Below are 18,808 nucleotides of genomic sequence, written 5' to 3' on the forward strand. Positions count from 1 at the left end.
AGGAGTGACCCGCTGGTGCAGTGATGAGCAGGAAAGGAAGGACAGCGGCTGTTGGCCTGTGAACCTAGGCAAGAATGACCAGCCGACACAGTCCAGACCAAGGTGGAGAGTGCATTTTGCTGTTAACTGAAATGTTTAAGTTGGAGGGTTGAACAAAAGCTGTAGGTCCGTGGGCCCAGCTCGGTCCTGTGCGTCTGGTCAGTGGAATAGACCTGCAGGTGTGGCTCTTGTCACTCTAGGACTGGCTTCAGGACAGTGTGAATCAGCAGTTCTGAGGCAGCAGGCGTGATACAGAAGTGTGAGCAGAGACCGTCTGGAATCCCCAGACTCCAGGGAAACTAAAGGTGACAGCCAGCCTAATGAAGAGGACAGGAGTTGGGGGCTGGTGGCGGTGGGGCAGGAAGGCGCCCAACGGCAGCGTGGCCCATCTGCGGTGGCAGCAGCCCAGCAGGCGCCCCTCACCTCAGGGCCCTAATCCTGGCTCCAGCCGGCTGGTCAGGGGAGCTGCAAGGTCTTCTGGGCGAGCAGAGCCCACAGTCCTGAGCTGTTCTTCTCTGTGTTTGGGTCATCTCCCCCCATCCAAGGGGAGAAATCTAGATGAGGTTTAAGAATCAGTGCTTTAAAACTGTGGATCTCGGAGTTGAAACCTCGGAAGACATGTTTTCAGCACAGGGTGTTAAAGTGAACGGAAGGATTCAACCCCTTTTCAAGAAGGGTGTCTCCATGTGGGCAGAACTAGAGAATAAATGGGTCTTGAATAAACAAAACAAAACAAAAAATTTTTTGGCCTTGTGCTAATCTGTGTATTACTATTTATTTTTATAAGAATAGGATTATATCATATATTACTGTTTAGCAGTTTATTTAATTAATGTATTTCTGAGATCTTTACATATCAATACATACAGGTCTTCCTCACTCTTTTTAAAGGGCTTATAAGTATTTCATTATGTTGATATACTGTATTTCTTTAAATTCTACTGAACCAAGTGAATTAGTTTTTTAATTTTTGCTGTGGTGAACTGTGCACTTCTTTATAAATACATCTGTACACACTTATGTGAATATTTCTGTTGAAAAAAATCCCTAGAAGTGGAATTGCTATGGCAAAGTCATGAATCCTTAATTTTAATTATATATCACCAAACTACTCCAAAATGGTTGTACGTATTTATCCTTATGGTGACCACACATGCGACTGTCCTAAACCAGCTCTCTGTGCTTCTCTGCTGTCTCAGTTGGGAAAGCCGCTGGAGGAGTGGCTGGAGAAGACGTTGCCTGGCAGTGACTGGACACCTAACGCCCGGTTCATCATTCGTTCTTGGATTCGGGATGGCCTCAAGCCACGCTGCATAACCCGAGACCTCAAGTGGGGAACCCCTGTGCCCTTAGTAGGTTTTGAGGACAAGGTAAAAACCCTATGCTTTATTCATATCTCATATTATTCAGCTTTGGGATTGAAACCCTGGGCTAGCAGAACAGAGTGTTGATTGTGTCTTGATTCAGTCTGAGGCTTTGGGTTGGCAGGGTTTTCCCAGTGTTCTTGCATCTTACTGTGTCTCCTCCCTCCTGACCCTCCAGGTATTCTATGTCTGGTTTGATGCCACCATTGGCTACCTGTCCATCACAGCCAACTACACAGACCAGTGGGAGAAATGGTGGAAGAACCCAGAACAAGTGAGCAGTTCTTTGTTAGCCTGTCAAAGACCTGGGGAGGGTGCGTGTATAGTGGGGTGGTTAGGGGTGGGTAGCTGATCTTTCTTGGGCCTTTGAAGAGGATCTCAGGAGCTCTGTCTCCCAATTATATTCCATAGGTGAGCCTGTATCAGTTCATGGCCAAAGACAATGTTCCCTTCCACGGCTTAGTCTTTCCTTGTTCAGCCCTAGGAGCTGAGGACAACTACACTTTGGTCAGCCACCTCATTGCTACAGGTACCCTGGGAGATTGGAGATGGGGATGTTCTTAGGGAAGGAGGGCCAAGACAGTACTTGGAAGAAGCTCCTGGAGAGGTGCTAGGTCTTGAGTTAGGAGTTGAGATGAAATAGGAAACAATTAGAACATGGAAGCTCAACGCAGAAAAAGGAAACAAGAACCTGAAGAGAGCAAAAGTCCAAAGCTAAATTTTGTAATGGGTAGAAGTAAACAGAAGAAGACCAGAATGCAGAGGAAGGATCTCCCAAGTTCTGTGCAGGCCAGCTACTCTAGAACTGAGGTTGAGGGAGAGGAAAGAAGAGTTAGTGGGTCAGAGAGGAAGGACATGATTTTTTTTTTTTTATACAGCAGGTTCTTATTAGTTATCTATTTTATACATATTAGTGTATATATGTCAATCCCAATCTCCCAGTTCATCCCACAAGGAAGGACATGATTTGAACAGATGGTTCTCATTCTCCTTTTCTGTCCAGAATACCTGAATTACGAGGACGGGAAATTCTCTAAGAGCCGGGGTGTGGGAGTGTTTGGGGACATGGCCCAGGACACAGGGATCCCTGCTGACATCTGGCGCTTCTATCTGCTGTACATTCGGCCTGAGGGTCAGGACAGTGCCTTCTCCTGGACAGACATGTTGCTCAAGAATAATTCTGAGCTGCTTAACAATCTGGGCAACTTCATCAACAGGTGGGACCTGGTGAGGGATGAGAGTCAGCAGATGAGCCTGGGGTGGGGCTAGTAGACCACGTATGCTTGGGGCAAGTTAGTTGTAGAGATGTGATTTAGCAGAGTTGGTCACAAAGTGAATTTTTGCGAATTATTTTCTTATTAATGTTCTTTGTAGAATTGGAAATGTGTTCTTTCCTAGCAAAAAGGTTCACTTGCAGACCACTGAAAAGTTTGGCTGAAGAAGGGGGTTATTTTAGCATAGGGGTAGGAGACTTCTGCTGTACTTTTCAGTTTTGTTACTTCAGGCTCACATTCCATTATTGGTCCCTATCTCAGCTACTCTGCAACCTAAAGAAATATCCTCCATGGCTACACACGCTTTCAGGTTTGCTCATTAACCACATTGAACAGATAGTCCCTACTAGAGGATTTATTTGTTTGGTAGCAATTAATGCATATTTCAACTTGATCATTCTGAGTTTTTAACTTCTTAAAAATAAACGGTTGCTTAACTTTATTAGTTCCCTTTATATAAGGGATATCTGTATATAAAATGTCTGTTATGTGCAGAGTCATATTCTTAGGGGAGAGGGAGAATAAGGAATTAATTTGTTAAGTTTTGCCTTCCAGCTTGAGGGAGCCAGGTGGTTTCAGTTCTGAGAAAATGCAGAATTATGAAAATCCTGTCTCATTTCTCTAAGGAGACTGGGCAGTAACTCCTCTTTTCTCTCCCCTCTCCTTCCCTCCTCCCATCCAGAGCTGGGATGTTTGTGTCTAAGTTTTTTGGGGGTTTTGTGCCTGAGATGGTGCTCACCTCTGATGATCGGCGCCTGCTGGCCCATGTCACCCTGGAGCTCCAGCATTATCACCAGCTGCTAGAGAAGGTTCGGTAAGTATCTACACCTCTGTCTCAACTCAGTGATCTGCTGGCATGTTGAGAGCCCCATACTGGTCCCCCCAGAACCTTACACCTTGGCCTGCATCCTTCCTTCCCAGGATCCGGGATGCCTTACGCAGTATCCTCACCATCTCTCGCCATGGCAACCAGTACATTCAGGTGAACGAGCCCTGGAAGCGGATTAAAGGCAGCGAGGCTGACAGGTAGGTAAGGAGGTAGGGTTGGCTCCAGGAATAAAGTGGCTGGTAGGCTGCGTCCTCCTGGGGGTTGTGACTAGTATCTTTTCTTCCCCAGGCAGCGGGCAGGGACAGTGACAGGCTTGGCAGTGAATATAGCTGCCTTGCTGTCCATCATGCTCCAGCCTTACATGCCCACGGTTAGTGCTACCATCCAGGCCCAGCTGCAGCTCCCACCTCCAGCCTGCAGCATCCTGCTCACAAACTTCCTGTGCACCTTACCAGCAGGACACCAGATTGGCACAGTAGGTCTCTGAGATTTGGAAGAGTCAGCCTCTCTCAAAATTCCTGCTTTTGCCATGCAGCCTCTGGGGAGGGGTCAGGGAAGAACTTAACTTTGGGCATGAGACTCTCATAGCTATTCTCCGAACCCCTTCCCCACTCATCCCCACTCTGCACTTAGGCTTGTTTCTAATATAAAGTCCTTGGTATTGGTTTACAAGCCCAGTGTTTTCTGTAGCTCATGTATCCTCACTGTCCTTCATGCCAGGACCCAAGGGGCAGGGAGAATACAAGGTAACCACTTCCTCAACACAAGGTGATAAAAGTATGTACACCTCTAAGCTTTTGCATCAACCTAGCATCATTAAATAGTTTAATTTTTGACCCTAGTGAATGCTTTTTCTGGATTCTATACTGAAATCAGCAGGTATTTGCTCAGTGTTACACTCTATAAAAGTTTTTTTTCTAGACCACTGAGTTCCTAAATGTCAGAAGTTGGGGTGGAGAGGCCCTCTGTATAGTCTGGTAGAGTTTATACCTAATCAGTGAATGATTCTGGAATTCTTTTTTTCACAGGTCAGTCCCTTGTTCCAAAAATTGGAAAATGACCAGATTGAAAGTCTGAGGCAGCGCTTCAGCGGGGGCCAGGTGAGAAAGCTAAAGACTGTGCCTCACCCACCAACAGTTAGTATCCTTCAGTAGCCCTCACTCATCCCTCTTTCCATCTATTGGCCCTGCTGCTTCCTCACTTCATTTTTCTTTCCTGTCTTAGCTAGAAGAGTCCTTGTCATTAAAGGTAATCAGTTTCCCCCTGAGATGTTATATAAAACTTGAGGTCGGGGGATGTTTATGGTAGCAGGTGCTAACTCTGTTGTTGATCTCAAGGCAAAAGCATCCCCCAAGCCAGCAGCTGTAGAGACTATGACAACAGCTGGACCACAGCAGATACAAGTGCTGATGGATGAAGTGACCAAGCAGGTATGGAGCTTAAGCCCTATGGGAGGCTGACCAGGCAGGCTTAGGTTCCCTACGGAGCTTAAGCCCTATGGGAGGCTGAATCCTAAATAGGTCATTTTTGGTCTCACTGTTGTGATTCCCCCATCCCCTCTTCTCTTAGGGCAACATTGTCCGAGAATTGAAAGCACAAAAGGCAGACAAGAACCAGGTTGCTGCAGAGGTGGCTAAACTCTTGGATCTGAAGAAACAGTTGGCTCTAGCTGAGGGGAAACCCGTTGAAACCCCTAAAGGCAAGAAGAAAAAGTGAAAGTGAGAACTTGGCTCCTGGAAAGTCACTTTAATGGATGTGGACAGTAATAAATAAATGTACAATCTCTATATACATGCCGAGACCCTCTCCTGTCATCTACCCTAAGTTTTCCCCCTACTGAATAGATGGGGGTGGGAGGGGTACATCGTTGGCACTGGTGAGAAGGTGGTCAGTAGATACTTCCAGGAAGGGTCAGAAGTGGCCCGAGGGGGAAGTGCTGGTCCCAGCCGTTCACGCTTGGTGCAGATTAACCATCCGGTCAATCAGAGCTCGGCGAGTCGCCTCCACTTCCCTGGTCAGGCGCTCAATTTCCTGCTTGAGCCGTTCGTTCTCTTCAGCTAGCTGTGCCACTTTTCTTTCATTCTCTTGTCCTTTCTCCTTCATGTGCTGCTTTCCAGCCCGTGCCGGGGACTGGCCACTGTGTTTCCGTTTCCTGGGTCTTTCTTGGTCTTCCTCTTCTTCCTCCTGAGCCGGGGAGCTCTGACTGGAATCCGGAGAGCTGGGGCTCTGGGAGGTGCACGTGACCGCTGCTCGTCCTGGCTCCTCGGTCAGCCAAGCCAGGGAGGCGGGGTCAAGAGTGGTGAAGGTTTTTGGTCCTTCCTTCAAAGGAATGAGGAAAGGCAGAGTAGGTGTTAATTAGCTGAGAAGGGACAGGCAGTACCCCGCAGCCCCCGCCCCCCCGCCCAGCCCAGCGTTAGGCCTAGCATTCTTACCTCCTCGTTTCCAGGGGGTGAGACACAGCTACCCCCATTTTCATCTGAGGACAGCACCTCCTGCAAGTCCTCATACCAGGCCTCCAGCTCCCAGCTGGACAGTGTCCCGAAGGAGAAAGGCAGTGACTCAGCTGCCATCTCTGTGGCTGGATCAGGCTCTGGGAAAGGACATACTCAGGATAGTGGGGCGGGGGAAGAAGCTCCACAAAGCCGTCAGTCTACAGGTTGGCACACTGGCCTGCTGCCTGTCTGTTTAGGTAGATAAAAGTTTATTGGAACATGGCCACATCCATTTATTTACATATTGTTTACGGCTGCTTTTATGAGACAACAGCAGAGATGAATAGTTGTGACACAGACTGTTCTGTGTGGCCCTCAACGTCTAAAATACTTACTGTCTGACCCTTTAAAATTTACCAACCCCTGATCTAGAATGATATTCCCTCTTTGCTTTTGCCCAGCACCTGAAGAAGCAAGTGCTTGGATGTGCATTCTTACGGGTTCCTAGTAAAAGTCTTCAGCCCCCCTTGGGGAACTCCACTGGTTGTTTCCAGGGGCAGTCACCAGACCATCTGTGCTCCTTTCTCCTCCTGTGTGGGGAGCTTGGACAAACAGTTCTTGGGTCAGTCTAACCTTGTTGGGGACTGAGGTGTGGTGAGACCTCACCTGACTGCTGACTGCTCACTCAGAGCCAGCTTTCAATTAGGACATGCTCTAAGAATAGTGATTTGGTCACCTTGTTAGGGGCAGGTCAGGAGGATGGACGTGGCCTAATAGCAAAAGCCTGCTCAGATTCAAACTCTCCTCTCCCACCTTCTCTAGGTGTTTTCATAATTTCTTAGGGTCCCAGTAAAGGGGGCCTAAGCAGCAATTCTTAGAAGCTGGTTTTGGGAAAGGGTTGGTTAAGTTTACCTGCTTTCAGGTGTGGTGATGTATGAAGATACACTTCCTTCTGGAACACTGTGGGGATCAAAGATAAATGTTAGCCATTTCTGGAAGCGGGGAGAGAGGCAGGTTCTTTTATCTCCAGCTTCCTACTGCTCCTTCCTTACTTCCTGTCTTATAGAGTATAGTTAGTTATTGGTTCCTGTAGCCATTTCTAAGGACAGAGAAGAGCCTGACTTCCTTTATTTTTAGTTGCTGACATTTGTAGTCCTGATTACATAATAGCAAAATCCTGGCCAACTCAGCTTTCTCTAAATTTAAGGCAGTCCTCAAATCTGCCAGGGTAAGGACTGGACTACAGGGAAGGGAACAAATCAAGTGGCATTTTCCTAATTCCATTCCCACGCTGACATCCTCCAAATGTGTATTTCCAGTCTAGAACCTCTCCTGGGACCTCCAACTCTATCTAACTGCTTACTTGCCATTCTCTTTTTGGATATCTAATATGCATCTCAGACTGAACATGTCCAAAGACAAACTCCTGCTAATCTTCTCCTTCCAAGGTCTTTCCCGTCTCGGTATACAGCAACTTTAGTTGCTTGAGCCAAAAACCTTGGTATCATCCTTGATTCCTCTACTCTCACACCCCACAATCCAGTCCAAACCACCAGCAAAACTTCTTAAGTCATTCTTCAAAACCCCAGAATCTAAACACGTCTCACCAATTCCACTGTTTCTAATCTAGATCAAGTTACTATCATCTCTCTTGGGTGACTGCAGAAACCTCTTGACTGCAGGTCTCCCAGTTTCTGCTTCTGCAACCCCTCCCAGAGTCTATTCACAACAGCACCCAAAGTGAGCCTTTTAAAACTTAAGTCAGGCTGTGTCATTCCTCTGTTCAAAACCTTCTCATTTCACACATATTAAAAGCTAAAGTCCTTAAAATGGCTTAGAAGGCCCTCCACAATCTGCTCTTTCCTTGCCCTGTTTTTCTCATTGACCACTCTCCGTCTTGCTCACTCTAGTCCAGCCAACTGGCCTCCTGTTCCCTAAAGATACTATGCATGCTCCCACCTTAGGACCTCTGCTCTTGCTATTCCTTCTCCTGGAAAGCTCTTCCTTCCACATATCACATGGCTTACTGCCTTGCCTATTTTTAGGTCTTTCATTTAAATACCACCTCAGTGGGGGAATCCCTGACCACCCAGTGTAAACTGTAACCTCCACTCAGCATTCTCTACCCTTCCATGCTTTATAGTTTTTTTCTATGGCACTTAACATATTTGCTTACTGTATGCCTCTTCCCACTGAAATGTAAGCTCTGTGAGAGGAGAGATTTTTTTTCTCTCTTGTTCATGGATAAATGCTGGGCCCCAAACTTAACCAGCATAGTAGGTGCTGGTTAAGTATTTGTTAGGAATCAATGGATAAATCTCCCCAATCTCTCACAGGAAAAGGAGGACGAAGCCCAGAGGCAGAGCGGCAGCTGCCTATCCCTGGGGACTGTAGATGCAGTATCGTCCTCAGTGCTTCTCTACAGGGCTGTCCTCCCTGGGGAACCCTCCTTGCTTTCCAGTGTGTGGGACATAGCTTTCATCAGCAGTGGAGCCCCGGGCCAGAGGGCTGCAGAGCCAAGCAGGGGGCTGACCTGATGCAATGGTTACACAGAGATCAGCTGGAGACAGGACAAGGGGAAAGAGGCAAGGACCAATCCCAGGGGAAGGACAATCCACTGGGAGACCTCCAAATGGCTTCCCACACATAAAAGATCCAGGATGCTCTCTTGTGCAGAAGGCTTAGGGACCTCTGGGGAAAAGGAAAACTCATCTCTGCTCCCTGTCCATCGACACCCCTCTTCCCAAAGGCTTGTGTCAGTCTCTTTTAAGATTCTCTCCTCTGCAAGGGTGCAGAAAGAATGTCCTGTGGAGGGTCCAAAAGCCCCATGTACTGACGTGGCTATGCTGGCCCTGAGACGCTCCGGCTGAGACAGGATTGGGGGTGGGGGAGGGGGAGGACGCTGGTGGCAAAGTGGCGGCAGCGGCCTGAACCACTGTCAACCAGGCTTCTCGGCGCGGGGGTGTGTCCTGTTGCCCCGCCTCCCACCCGGCAGGCCTAACGAGGAGGCTTGGGGTCTGCAACGGGAGAGAAAAAATCTTTCTAGGACAGCTGGGGCCCCTTCCCTGAACAGCACAGAGTAGGGCCTGTGCTCCGGGCAGTGATGGGATGCTGCTGTCGTGCGAAGGAAGAGGGGTCTGTTAACACTACTTCTGAATGAAGGCTTCTCCTCATCCCTCCCCCGGACGGTCACTTCACTTCGTTGCGGAGGGGGTGGGACCACATCCTTAAGAGCGGATGCCCTAACTTTAAGGGGATAACTGGTGTTCACGAGGATGGGAGGGTAAAAGGTAGATGGGGGAATCAGTACTCGCCTCTCTCCTCAGGTTCCGGCTCTGATTTTGGCTCTGTCGCTGCCACCCGCTCATCTTCAACATGATACACTCTACGCCTTAGACTCAAGCCTCTGACCCCGATAGCGCGGAGCTGAGCTCTTTTAATAGGGCCTTGCCCTCCTCTCCGGGGGCGGATCCAGAAGCCTACCAATCAGAAAGCGGCACGCCGGCATTGGCCCCGCCTCATACCTTACATCCGCCACTCAGGAGCCCCCAAGGCACCGCCCCCATCGCTCGCTCCCGCTTGGGGGTCGACTTAGTGTTGGACCCGGAAGCGGCTTTGGGTCACGAGGCTTCGCGGAGGCGGTGAGTGAGTCATGCGCGCGCGCGGAGGGGAGAGCTGGCGGGGGAGGGGAAGAAAGGGGGGCGGGGATGATGCAATGTTTGGCAACCGGTGTCTGCGCGCGCACGCGCAGGGCACTACAAGGGTGGTGGGAGGTGCGGGGGGGGTGGGGGAGAGGAAAGAGGGCGGGGCGCCAGCTCCCGGCACCCAACGGCCCCAACAGCGCTCAACCGTGATCGCCCCTAGGCTGCGGTGTGAAGCCTCACTGCAGCTTGTCTCCCTCAAGAGCTCTTGTTCCGCCCACCTGACATGAGCCCCCGTTTTACCTCCTCCACAGAGACTCCCATTTTCTTTGCCCCTCATCCCCTCCCAGCTAGTGGACACAAGGTCTTTTAAACCTCCGTCCTTTGAAAATTTGCATCCAACCACCAGGGTTGTTTGCATCTTCTTGAGTCTTCCTGAAGGGGTCCTCTCTTTTAGCTCCTTGGCTCCCTCAAAAGAGGCCAAATAACTTGAATCCCCTTGGTAGTCATTTTCAGCTCCTCCTCGCTGAAGAGCACCCTTAAACTCTTATCTTTGTAAAGTTTTTGATGAGCCCTTGGCATGCCAGAATTCATGTTCTTTGCCGGGTGGCCCCGATTCCCACTGTTTCCCTTATCACCTTCCCCTGTGGTGCTCTGGTGCCCTTCACCAAAGATCAGGCCCGCCCTTTTCAGTGTACCAGACCTGCAAGTCCTGTGACTCCCTGCTGTGAGGAGCTGGGCATAGGCCTCCTGCTTTCTAGGTGTTTGGGCTACAGTAGGGCTGTGTTGCCTGGAACACTGCGTGCACGTGAGTGCACGACTGCCTTGGACTGGGTTGTCAGGAGCCCAGATTCTAGCCTCAGCGGTCCCTCACTTGCCCAGGGATCCCAGGCCTGCCAGCTAATCTCCCCGTGCTTCACCGTTCTTGTTAGTAAATAAAAGATAACGAGTTGTGGAAGTAAAATGAGAGAATTACGAACTTGGAGGCAGCTTGAACAAAAGTGAAAAGCACCGTGGAAAATGCAAAGTATTTTTCTAGTGCCATTAGGTAGAAAACAGAGGCCATAGGGTGGCCTGTTACATATCCTGTCATACCCTCATGGGGGCAGCCGGAGTTTGTCCTAAGTAGAAACTGTCAACAAGGCTGGTTGTGGCTGGGTGGCAGCTTCAGGCGGTGGTGTGACGGTGACAGGTCCTTGGCCAGGCCTGCACCATTGCTCCAGAGCTCCGTTTCTCCTTCTGTAAATGGGGGTGGGGGTGGGTTGGAGCAGATGGTCTCTCCTGGCCCGAAGACATGACCAGGTTGTCAGTGACAGGCAGAGGTCATGTGACTTGACAGGCCGGGGTCGTGTTGTGACTTGTTGACCTGGGGAGGCGGGTCAAGTCCCAGCACACTACCCGGGAAGCCTTTGGGGGCGGGGCAGGGCAAGTCGCGACTTTCATCTTTTGGGGCCGGTTCCTCCCGGACCTGGCATTCCTGGCTCCCCCAACAGATTGTGGCTTCGGAAGGGGCCCCTCCCGGGGGAGGGCTGGGATTGGCCACTAGTGGCCTGGGAAGAGGCTCGGATCCTTCCGCGGAGGCCGGGGGGGGGGGGGACGGGGGGGTGGGGCCCGCGTGGGGTGTTTGTTCTCTTGGGGATTAATGGGGGGTTGTGGGGGAGGGGTAGGCGCGCTCCCGCATGCGCACTGCGGCCCCTCCAGTTGGCTCGTCCTTGTCCGCTGGGCGGGGGCCCGGCCCCGCCCCTCTCCCGTCCGGGCAGCGGCGGCGGCAGCGGCGGCTGCGGCGGTGGCGGCGGCAGCGACGGCGGCGGCGGTAGCAGCCTGCGCGGTGCCTTCTGGGAACGGAATCCCCAGGGCTGCCCCTGGCCCCCATGGCGCATGCGCGGGAGGCCGCTCGGTGATCCGCGGCGGCGGCAGCGGCGCTTCCTGCTAGGACCGGCCGGGGCCGTACCGGAGGCTCGGGCTCCACCGACCCTCCTCCCACTCCCTCCCACTCACCCTCTGGGCCGCGACTGCGCAGGGCGGGGCCGGCCGAACCATGGGCCGCGGTGAGTGCAGGGCCCGGCCCCCCCACCCCGCCCCTCCCCCTCCCCCTCCCCCTCCTTTCCCCTACCCTCCCCTCCCCTCCCCTCCTCTCCCCTCCCCTCCCTACCCTCTGCCCCCTCCGCGTCCTCTCGGCCCCTTTCCCTGGCCCCATCCCCATTCCCCCGCCCTCACCTGCCCCCACCGTTTTTCCCTCTCACTGCTTGACTTTTGCCTTCTTCACCTCCTTCCCCTCAGTGCTTCGCCCACCCTCCGCCCGCCCTCTCCCCAAGTTCCTTCCTACTTCGTGCGCCTTCCCCTCCTCCCCAAGCCGAGGGAAGCAGGCTGGGTGACAGGCGCCTTGTTATGAGAGGGAAAGTTTAGAAGCCGCCGGTGTGGGGTGGGAGCGATGGTAAGGTTGGAGAGGATACTTGCAGGTTTGGGGGGCGTCCCCATGTACATCAGAGGAGAATCCTTCTTGGAGGTAATTTGAAGCCAGTGGGACAGGAGGTGCTGAATCCCCTTGCCTTAGGCTTGGGGGAAAATTGGGAGTTTCTGAGAATCGTGGGAGAAGACCCAAATGAACTAGATCAGTGATTGTCTAGTGGAGCCAGGCATGGGGGGAGTTATGCTGGTACCACCCCAGCGGGCAGTTGGGCAATTGCCTGGTGACCTGTGGGGCAATCTACTTTTTATATGATCTTCCTGAGGGGGAGGGAACAGCAGGGGCCAGACTCTCTGGGAAACTTCCTAGTGGCCTGGTATTATAGGAATTAGCCCACACTCTTGGCTGAAGGTTTCTCTCCTTGGTGGGACAAAGGGGCCTTACCCTTTATATGCCTAGGGATTGGGCTGTGATTCCTTGGTCCCTGGAACTTGAGGCTTTGACCCTCTGGTCCCTAGGGACTGGACATGGAAAGGATGGTTGTGGACTCAGCTAGCAGATCCCTGAGATCTTTCTACCTCATATTATTAAGGATCTTTCCCGTGAGAGTTTCCTGGGCTGTGGTGCTTTCCTAGCTTGGGCAGATTCCTGATGGTCCCTCCTCTCTCCTGTGTTGCAGGTGTGGGCTAAGCCGGCGGCCCCGGCTTTAGACTGGACCCCACAATGTTTGCAGAGATGTTCAGGTAGCCATGGTGGGATGGCAGAGGGTTCCCCCTCATTCTGTCTCCCAGCTCTCCGAGGGTTTCCCCTTGCCTCCGAGTCCTCTTGAGTCTCCCCACAACCTTTGCTTTTCTTAAGTACTCCCTCAGGTACCCAGCCCAGTTTAATCCTCCTAATGCCACATGGATGTCTGTGTTATCAGGCACGTGGGAGCTGATTACACACAATGAATGGGGGCAATGAGAGCAGTGGAGCAGACAGAGCTGGGGGCCCTGTGGCCACATCTGTCCCCATCGGCTGGCAGCGCTGTGTTCGAGAGGGTGCTGTGCTCTATATCAGGTATGACTCCCCAAAATTCCCCAGTTTCTATCCCCAGGCCCTTCAATTGCCTGTTTTCTCCCATCCCTCCTCTCAAAGCCCAGATTGCTGGTGCCCTGTTGCTCTCCTCTGTTCCTCCTCCTTCCTCAGCCTTTTTGCTCTCTGTGTCTCTGGCCCTTTGCATTTGTTCTCTCTGTCTCTTCCTTACTCTGCCCTTCCTAGGAAGGTATTTGACTAACGAACTGTTCTTTAAGAGTCTCTCCCAATTCAGTGTCATCTAATCCCATACTCTCTGACCCTGTCCTCTCCCAGCCCAAGTGGCACAGAGCTGTCTTCCTTGGAGCAAACCCGGAGCTACCTCCTCAGCGATGGGACCTGCAAGTGCGGTCTGGAGTGTCCACTCAATGTCCCCAAGGTCAGAGTGGTGAGGGGAGCCAGAGAGTACAGGGATAAGCCGAGAGACTTAATGCAAATCACTGACTGTGGTAGCTCTTCTCACAGATTCTGTTCCCTCAGGGTCCCTGTCCATGCTTCCACCTTGCAGGTTTTCAACTTTGACCCTTTGGCCCCGGTGACCCCGGGTGGGGCTGGGGTGGGGCCAGCATCAGAGGAGGACATGACCAAGCTGTGCAACCACCGGCGGAAAGCCGTTGCCATGGCAACTCTGTACCGCAGCATGGAGACCACCTGCTCACACTCTTCTCCTGGTGAATCTTTTCCACTTTACTTTACTTTAGAGACTGAGGAAAACTTAAGGGCCTGGAAGAGGGATGGTGGGAGGAGCTTTGTGAGAGGGAAGCAAGGAGAAGGGTGGAGTGGGGAGCTGCTTGGTGAGAGGAGGGCACAGGGAAGCTGGGAATTTATGGGAGAAGGGATGGAGAAGACAAAAGAAAGTTCTTGGAAGGGGAGCCACAGGTTGATCCTTTGTTTCTCATTTATTGCAGGAGAGGGAACGAGCCCCCAAATGTTCCACACTGTGTCCCCAGGGCCTCCCTCTGCCCGCCCTCCCTGTCGAGTTCCTCCTACAACTCCGCTTAATGGGGCTCCTGGCTCCCTTCCCCCAGAACCACCTTCAGTTCCACAGGCTTTCCCCCCTCTAGCAGGCCCTGGGGGGCTCTTCCCACAGCCAAGGCTTCCTGACCCAGTCCCCTCTGGAGGCAGCAGCAGCCCTTGTTTCCTGCCAAGGGGCAATGCTCCCTCTCCAGCTCCACCTCCTCCACCTGCTATCAGCCTCAATGCCCCCTCATATAGCTGGGGAGCTGCTCTCCGATCCAGCCTGGTGCCCCCTGACTTGGGCTCTCCTCCAGCCCCCCATGCCTCCTCCTCACCACCTTCTGACCCTCCTCTCTTCCACTGTAGTGATGCCTTAACACCCCCTCCCCTGCCCCCAAGCAATAATCTCCCTGGTCCCCCTGGCCCCCCTGGTCCTGCCACTCAGCCACCAGTGTCTTCAGCCACTATGCACCTGCCCCTGGTCCTGGGGCCCCTAGGAGGGGCCCCCACGGTGGAGGGGCCCGGGGCACCCCCCTTCCTTGCTAGCAGCCTACTCTCTGCAGCGGCCAAGGCACAGCACCCCCCGCTCCCCCCTCCCAGCACTTTACAGGGCCAAAGGCCCCGTGCCCAGGCACCCTCAGCTTCCCACTCCTCATCATCGCCCCGTCCCTCCCGTCCCTCTCAGCGTCGTCCCCGCCGCCCCCCAACTGTACTGCGATTGCTAGAAGGGGGAGGCCCTCAAACCCCTAGACGGAGCCGCCCTCGGGCCCCCGCTCCCGCCCCACAACCTTTTCCTCTCCCTGAGCCCTCCCAACCGATTCTCCCTTCTGTGCTGTCCCTGCTGGGACTCCCCACCCCTGGCCCTCCCAACTCTGATGGAAGCTTTAACCTTTTGGGGTCAGACGCACACCTTCCTCCTCCCCCAACCCTCTCCTCAGGGAGCCCTCCCCAGCCCAGGCACCCCATCCCGCCCTCCCTGCCTGGGACCACCAGTGGCAGCCTCAGCAGTGTGCCAGGTATGTGAGTGTGATGGAGCCCTTCCTCCCTTCGGGTGGAGAGAGACAGCCAGGGCATTTATGGGAGAATTGAGAGAGCTCTGAGGTGGTTTTCTGGGTTGGGGGCAGGGAGGTTGGATTCTTTGGATGCTGGGAGGAAGGACCTCCCTTGAGCTGAACCTCTCTTTTTCTTTGCAGGTGCCCCTGCCCCACCAGCTGCCTCCAAAGCCCCCCTAGTCCCTAGCCCTGTGCTTCAAAGCCCATCCGAAGCGCTCGGGATGGGGTCGGGCCCAGCCTGCCCTCTGCCTCCCCTGGCTGGTGGGGAGGCTTTCCCGTTCCCCAGCCCCGAGCAGGGCCTGGCGCTGAGTGGAGCCGGCTTCCCGGGGATGCTAGGGACCTTGCCTCTCCCTCTGAGTCTGGGGCAACCTCCGCCTTCTCCATTGCTCAGCCACAGTTTATTTGGCGTGCTGGCTGGGGGAGGGGGACAACCTCCCCCTGAGCCCATGCTACCCCCACCAGGGGGGCCTGGCCCTCCCCTAGCCCCAGGCGAGCCCGAAGGGCCTTCGCTTTTGGTGGCTTCCCTGCTTCCACCACCCCCCTCAGACCTTCTTCCACCCCCTTCCGCACCCCCTAGCAACCTCCTTGCCTCCTTCCTGCCCCTGTTGGCCCTGGGCCCCACAGCTGGGGATGGAGAGGGATCTGCAGAGGGAGCCGGGGGTCCAAGTGGGGAGACATTTTCAGGTTTGGGAGACCTGCCCCCCTTGCTGTTCCCCCCCCTTTCAGCCCCCCCCACCCTCATAGCTTTAAATTCTGCGCTGCTGGCTGCCAGCCTGGATCCCCCGTCGGGGGCGCCCCCCCAGGTGAGGATGAGGGTGAGTGGATGGGACAGAACCAGAGGTAGAATCAGAGATGGGAGCTGGGAATCAAAGGCTTTCAGTTTCATGTCTGAGCTCTTCCTCAGGGTCTTTGGGGAGGGCTTAATTCTTGGCTGGGGGTAGGATGGCTGCAACAGCTGGGTCTGTATTTAATAAGCATGGCCTACTTCATGTGAGGCTTCAGTGGGATTGTACATATGAAAGTACTCTAAACTTATTGAATACTTTACACATGTAAATGTAATAACTATTCTTTCCCCTTAGCCCTGTGTCCTGAGTGCCCCCCAACCTGGACCACCTACCTCCAGTGTCACCACGGCAACTACTGACCCGGGGGCCTCCTCTCTGGGCAAGGCCCCCTCCAACTCAGGGAGACCCCCCCAACTCCTTAGCCCTCTGCTGAGTGCCAGCCTGCTGGGTGAGTCTGAGGGAAGTCTCTGGTGTGGGAGACAAGAAAGGAAACAGAAAAATTGAGAGTAGAGGCTGGATGAATTAGGGAAGAAAGTCTCTGACCACCGGGTAAAGCCTAAAAGAATAATAGGGTCTGCTCAGCCTAGCTGGTTGGCCTAGGGAGACCCTTGACTTTACAATTCCTCAACAGGTGACCTGTCTTCGCTGACCAGCAGCCCTGGAACCCTCCCCAGTCTGCTGCAGCCTCCTGGCCCTCTTCTCTCTGGCCAGTTGGGGCTGCAGCTCCTCCCTGTGGGGGGAGCTCCTCCACCCCTCTCAGAGGCTTCTAGCCCCCTAGCCTGCCTGCTACAGAGTCTCCAGGTGAGGGTATGGGTGTGGGTGTGTGTTTGTTAGGGAGAGAAGTTTTTCCCAAACTGGAAGTATAGACATTCTGAGTTACAGTACCTCTGCATTTGAGACGCACTGAGATTTTGTTTTGTCTGCAGATCCCTCCAGAGCAGCCAGAAGCCCCCTGTCTGCCCCCTGAGAGCCCCACCTCAGCCCTTGAACCGGAGCCTGCCCGGCCTCCCCTCAGTGCCTTAGCCCCACCCCACAGTTCTCCCGACCCCCCAGTCCCTGAGCTGCTCACTGGGAGGGGGTCAGGGAAACGGGGCCGGAGGGGAGGAGGGGGACTTAGGGGCATTAATGGTGAGGCCAGGCCAGGCCGGGGCCGAAAGCCTGGCAGCCGGCGGGAGCCTGGCCGACTGGCCCTCAAGTGGGGGGCACGTGGTGGCTTCAATGGACAAATGGAACGGTCCCCAAGAAGGACCCACCACTGGCAGCATAATGGGGAGCTGGCTGAAGGGGGTGCTGAGCCCAAGGATCCATCCCCTTCTGGGCCCCATTCTGAGGACCTTAAGGTGAGTGCAGAGTGATGGTGGCCTGGGCACAAAGACTCTGAGGAAAGGTTGAGGCCAAGGCGCCTTTTCCTAACTTTTCCTACACACACAGTCTGTCTTTTCTCAGGTGCCCCCAGGGGTAGTCAGAAAGTCTCGTCGTGGCCGGAGGAGAAAATACAAGTGAGTATTGGGCCCACCACAATACCGGCCTTTCCGCACATCTTCTTGGGTTTATAGAAATAGTTCAAGAGTGACTTGGCTTTCAAAAAGGCAGATACTTGCTTGAATATGAATAAGGATATTACGCCTTTACTATCCAAATGTAGAAAGTTTCCCACCCAAACTCTGAAATTCACCTGGTGCGTGGGGAGGTGTTCCTGATCATGTGCCCCTTGTTGCAGCCCCACCCGGAACAGCAACAGCTCCCGCCAAGACATTACCTTGGACCCCAGCCCCACAACCCGCGTAAGTGTGCGTCCCTGTGTGGGTGGGTGCGAGTGCCTGTACAGGGTGAGGCAGGAGGAGAAGAAGGTCAGTGGGAGTGGGGAGAAAATAAAGGACTTCCTGATACCTAGCTGTTTGATCACTTCTTTCAACTTCCCCTCTTGTATAGGCGGCTGTCCCTCTGCCTCCCCGGGCCCGCCCTGGCCGTCCTGCCAAAAACAAGAGGAGGAAACTGGCCCCATAGCAGCCATACCTGGAGCTGGATCTGACCCTGACTGGGGAGAGCTGAGTGCTGAGCCTTGGGAGCCCCTGCCAGCCACGTGCACCTGTGGACAGTGGGTGGGGGCACTACTCCCCACTCAGAGCACAAATGCAACCCCTTCCCCACAATCCCATCCTGAGCCATTGCAGGGGGTAGGGAGGTCACCCCCTCCCCCCCAAAGCCATGTCACTGAAAAGGCCTGGGGGGGGGTATATGGCCCTCTCCCCACCAGGCTAAGGGGAACACCCCTTTCCCCAGGTCTTTTATTTGTTTAAGTTATTTTTGCACAAATGACTCTTTTAATTTAATTCGACTTCATTGCCTCCCTTCTCGAAGCCAGCAGGCTCAGTTTACAAACCTGTGAGCTACTGTTGGCTGCTGCCCTCCTTCCCAGTGAAAGGTACAAAGCAATAAGCATCATGCACCCTCCCCTCACCCCTACGACACCCCTCTGCCTCTGGCTCAGGTTGCTCAAAGCACAGATCCCCTCTTACCCCTGTCCCCAGGTTTGAAACACATAGCCTCATTTCAAGGTGTAGCCAGCTTCCCTCTACTTTCCTCTGGGATATAAAAAGGGGGTAAGGGGGCAAAGAGAGCCATCTGGGTCTCTCCTCCCATACACACTACACTGCCCCTTCTCCCCCCATCAAAACGCTCAGAGACGTTGTGATGATGCGACTGAGGATTATGCAACGTGGTCCAACCGGAGCGGCCAGCATGACCAGCTGTCCAGGGGCTGCCTCCTGCCTTTTCTTTTGTAAAGACAAGACCTTTGGGAGTTTTAATTCTGTTTTGTACTTGCCCTTTGGGGCCTCCACTGCTTTTCTATGGGAGACACTCTTAATTTAACAGATGAGAATATTTTGAAACTCTGGCTCTGACTCTGTCCTCATTTTTTCCTTAGTTCTTTTGTAAGAACAGGTTAC

At 53.5% G+C, this 18,808-nt stretch overlaps 4 protein-coding genes across 11 annotated transcripts in view; 2 read left to right on the forward strand and 2 right to left on the reverse strand.

The window, feature by feature from the left end:
- Positions 1–5,305, forward strand: part of MARS1 (methionyl-tRNA synthetase 1) — a 19,633-nt gene extending 14,328 nt beyond the window's left edge. The window contains exons 12-22 of one of the 3 annotated variants that reach the window (XM_059936283.1): positions 1,239–1,409; positions 1,582–1,677; positions 1,815–1,932; positions 2,407–2,620; positions 3,360–3,491; positions 3,599–3,703; positions 3,795–3,981; positions 4,535–4,642; positions 4,731–4,754; positions 4,844–4,936; positions 5,076–5,305. In XM_059936283.1, the coding sequence (XP_059792266.1) occupies positions 1,239–1,409; positions 1,582–1,677; positions 1,815–1,932; positions 2,407–2,620; positions 3,360–3,491; positions 3,599–3,703; positions 3,795–3,981; positions 4,535–4,642; positions 4,731–4,754; positions 4,844–4,936; positions 5,076–5,222 (1,395 nt within the window). In that variant the 3' untranslated portion in view covers positions 5,223–5,305. The remainder of the gene's footprint in view (positions 1–1,238; positions 1,410–1,581; positions 1,678–1,814; positions 1,933–2,406; positions 2,621–3,359; positions 3,492–3,598; positions 3,704–3,794; positions 3,982–4,534; positions 4,643–4,730; positions 4,755–4,843; positions 4,937–5,075) is intronic. The other 2 variants (XM_059936284.1, XM_059936285.1) reach the window with 2 other exon arrangements.
- DDIT3 (DNA damage inducible transcript 3) lies at positions 5,238–6,076 on the reverse strand. Its single transcript, XM_059936295.1, has 2 exons — positions 5,939–6,076; positions 5,238–5,825 (listed from the first exon to the last, which is right to left on the reverse strand). Exons 1-2 carry the CDS (start codon positions 6,074–6,076, stop codon positions 5,457–5,459), a joined length of 507 nt encoding a protein of 168 aa, XP_059792278.1. The 3' UTR covers positions 5,238–5,456.
- On the reverse strand, positions 6,058–11,008 carry LOC132373333 (DDIT3 upstream open reading frame protein). Of its 2 annotated transcripts, XM_059936297.1 has the most exons (4): positions 10,675–11,008; positions 9,253–9,417; positions 6,851–6,898; positions 6,058–6,096 (listed from the first exon to the last, which is right to left on the reverse strand). In XM_059936297.1, exons 2-3 carry the CDS (start codon positions 9,313–9,315, stop codon positions 6,857–6,859), a joined length of 105 nt encoding a protein of 34 aa, XP_059792280.1. In that variant the 5' UTR covers positions 9,316–9,417; positions 10,675–11,008; the 3' UTR covers positions 6,058–6,096; positions 6,851–6,856. The 2 variants fall into 2 exon arrangements, with proteins under 2 accessions (XP_059792280.1, XP_059792279.1); XM_059936296.1 differs by lacking the exon at positions 10,675–11,008 and having other exon boundaries at positions 6,080–6,187; positions 9,253–9,389.
- Positions 9,504–18,756, forward strand: MBD6 (methyl-CpG binding domain protein 6). Of its 5 annotated transcripts, XR_009505407.1 has the most exons (14): positions 11,355–11,627; positions 12,666–12,729; positions 12,909–13,045; positions 13,337–13,439; positions 13,569–13,731; positions 13,969–15,033; positions 15,211–15,884; positions 16,152–16,305; positions 16,489–16,658; positions 16,784–17,197; positions 17,304–17,356; positions 17,578–17,641; positions 17,790–17,959; positions 18,219–18,756. XR_009505407.1 is itself a non-coding variant. In XM_059936280.1 (13 exons), exons 3-13 carry the CDS (start codon positions 12,933–12,935, stop codon positions 17,862–17,864), a joined length of 3,048 nt encoding a protein of 1,015 aa, XP_059792263.1. In that variant the 5' UTR covers positions 9,504–9,579; positions 12,666–12,729; positions 12,909–12,932; the 3' UTR covers positions 17,865–18,756. The 5 variants fall into 5 exon arrangements, 4 of the variants coding, with proteins under 4 accessions (XP_059792263.1, XP_059792261.1, XP_059792265.1 ...); XM_059936280.1 differs by lacking the exon at positions 11,355–11,627 and adding an exon at positions 9,504–9,579 and having other exon boundaries at positions 17,790–18,756; XM_059936278.1 differs by having other exon boundaries at positions 17,790–18,756.
- Positions 18,757–18,808: the final 52 nt, after the last annotated feature.

Source organism: Balaenoptera ricei, chromosome 10, assembly GCF_028023285.1.
Source record: "Balaenoptera ricei isolate mBalRic1 chromosome 10, mBalRic1.hap2, whole genome shotgun sequence".
NCBI lineage: Eukaryota > Metazoa > Chordata > Mammalia > Artiodactyla > Balaenopteridae > Balaenoptera > Balaenoptera ricei.

Coding starts and splice junctions, on each gene's coding strand:
- DDIT3 (XM_059936295.1), bottom strand. CDS start 6,076: ATGGCAGCTGAGTCACTGCCTTTCTCCTTCGGGACACTGTCCAGCTGG. Junction 5,826..5,938: donor CACCCCCTGGAAACGAGGAG/GTAAGAATGCTA, acceptor ATTCCTTTGAAG/GAAGGACCAAAAACCTTCAC.
- LOC132373333 (XM_059936297.1), bottom strand. CDS start 9,315: ATGTTGAAGATGAGCGGGTGGCAGCGACAGAGCCAAAATCAGAGCCGG. Junction 6,899..9,252: donor GCCGGAACCTGAGGAGAGAG/GCGAGTACTGAT, acceptor TGATCCCCACAG/TGTTCCAGAAGGAAGTGTAT.
- MBD6 (XM_059936280.1), top strand. CDS start 12,933: ATGAATGGGGGCAATGAGAGCAGTGGAGCAGACAGAGCTGGGGGCCCT. Junction 13,732..13,968: donor CTGCTCACACTCTTCTCCTG/GTGAATCTTTTC, acceptor CATTTATTGCAG/GAGAGGGAACGAGCCCCCAA. Junction 16,306..16,488: donor GCTGAGTGCCAGCCTGCTGG/GTGAGTCTGAGG, acceptor ATTCCTCAACAG/GTGACCTGTCTTCGCTGACC.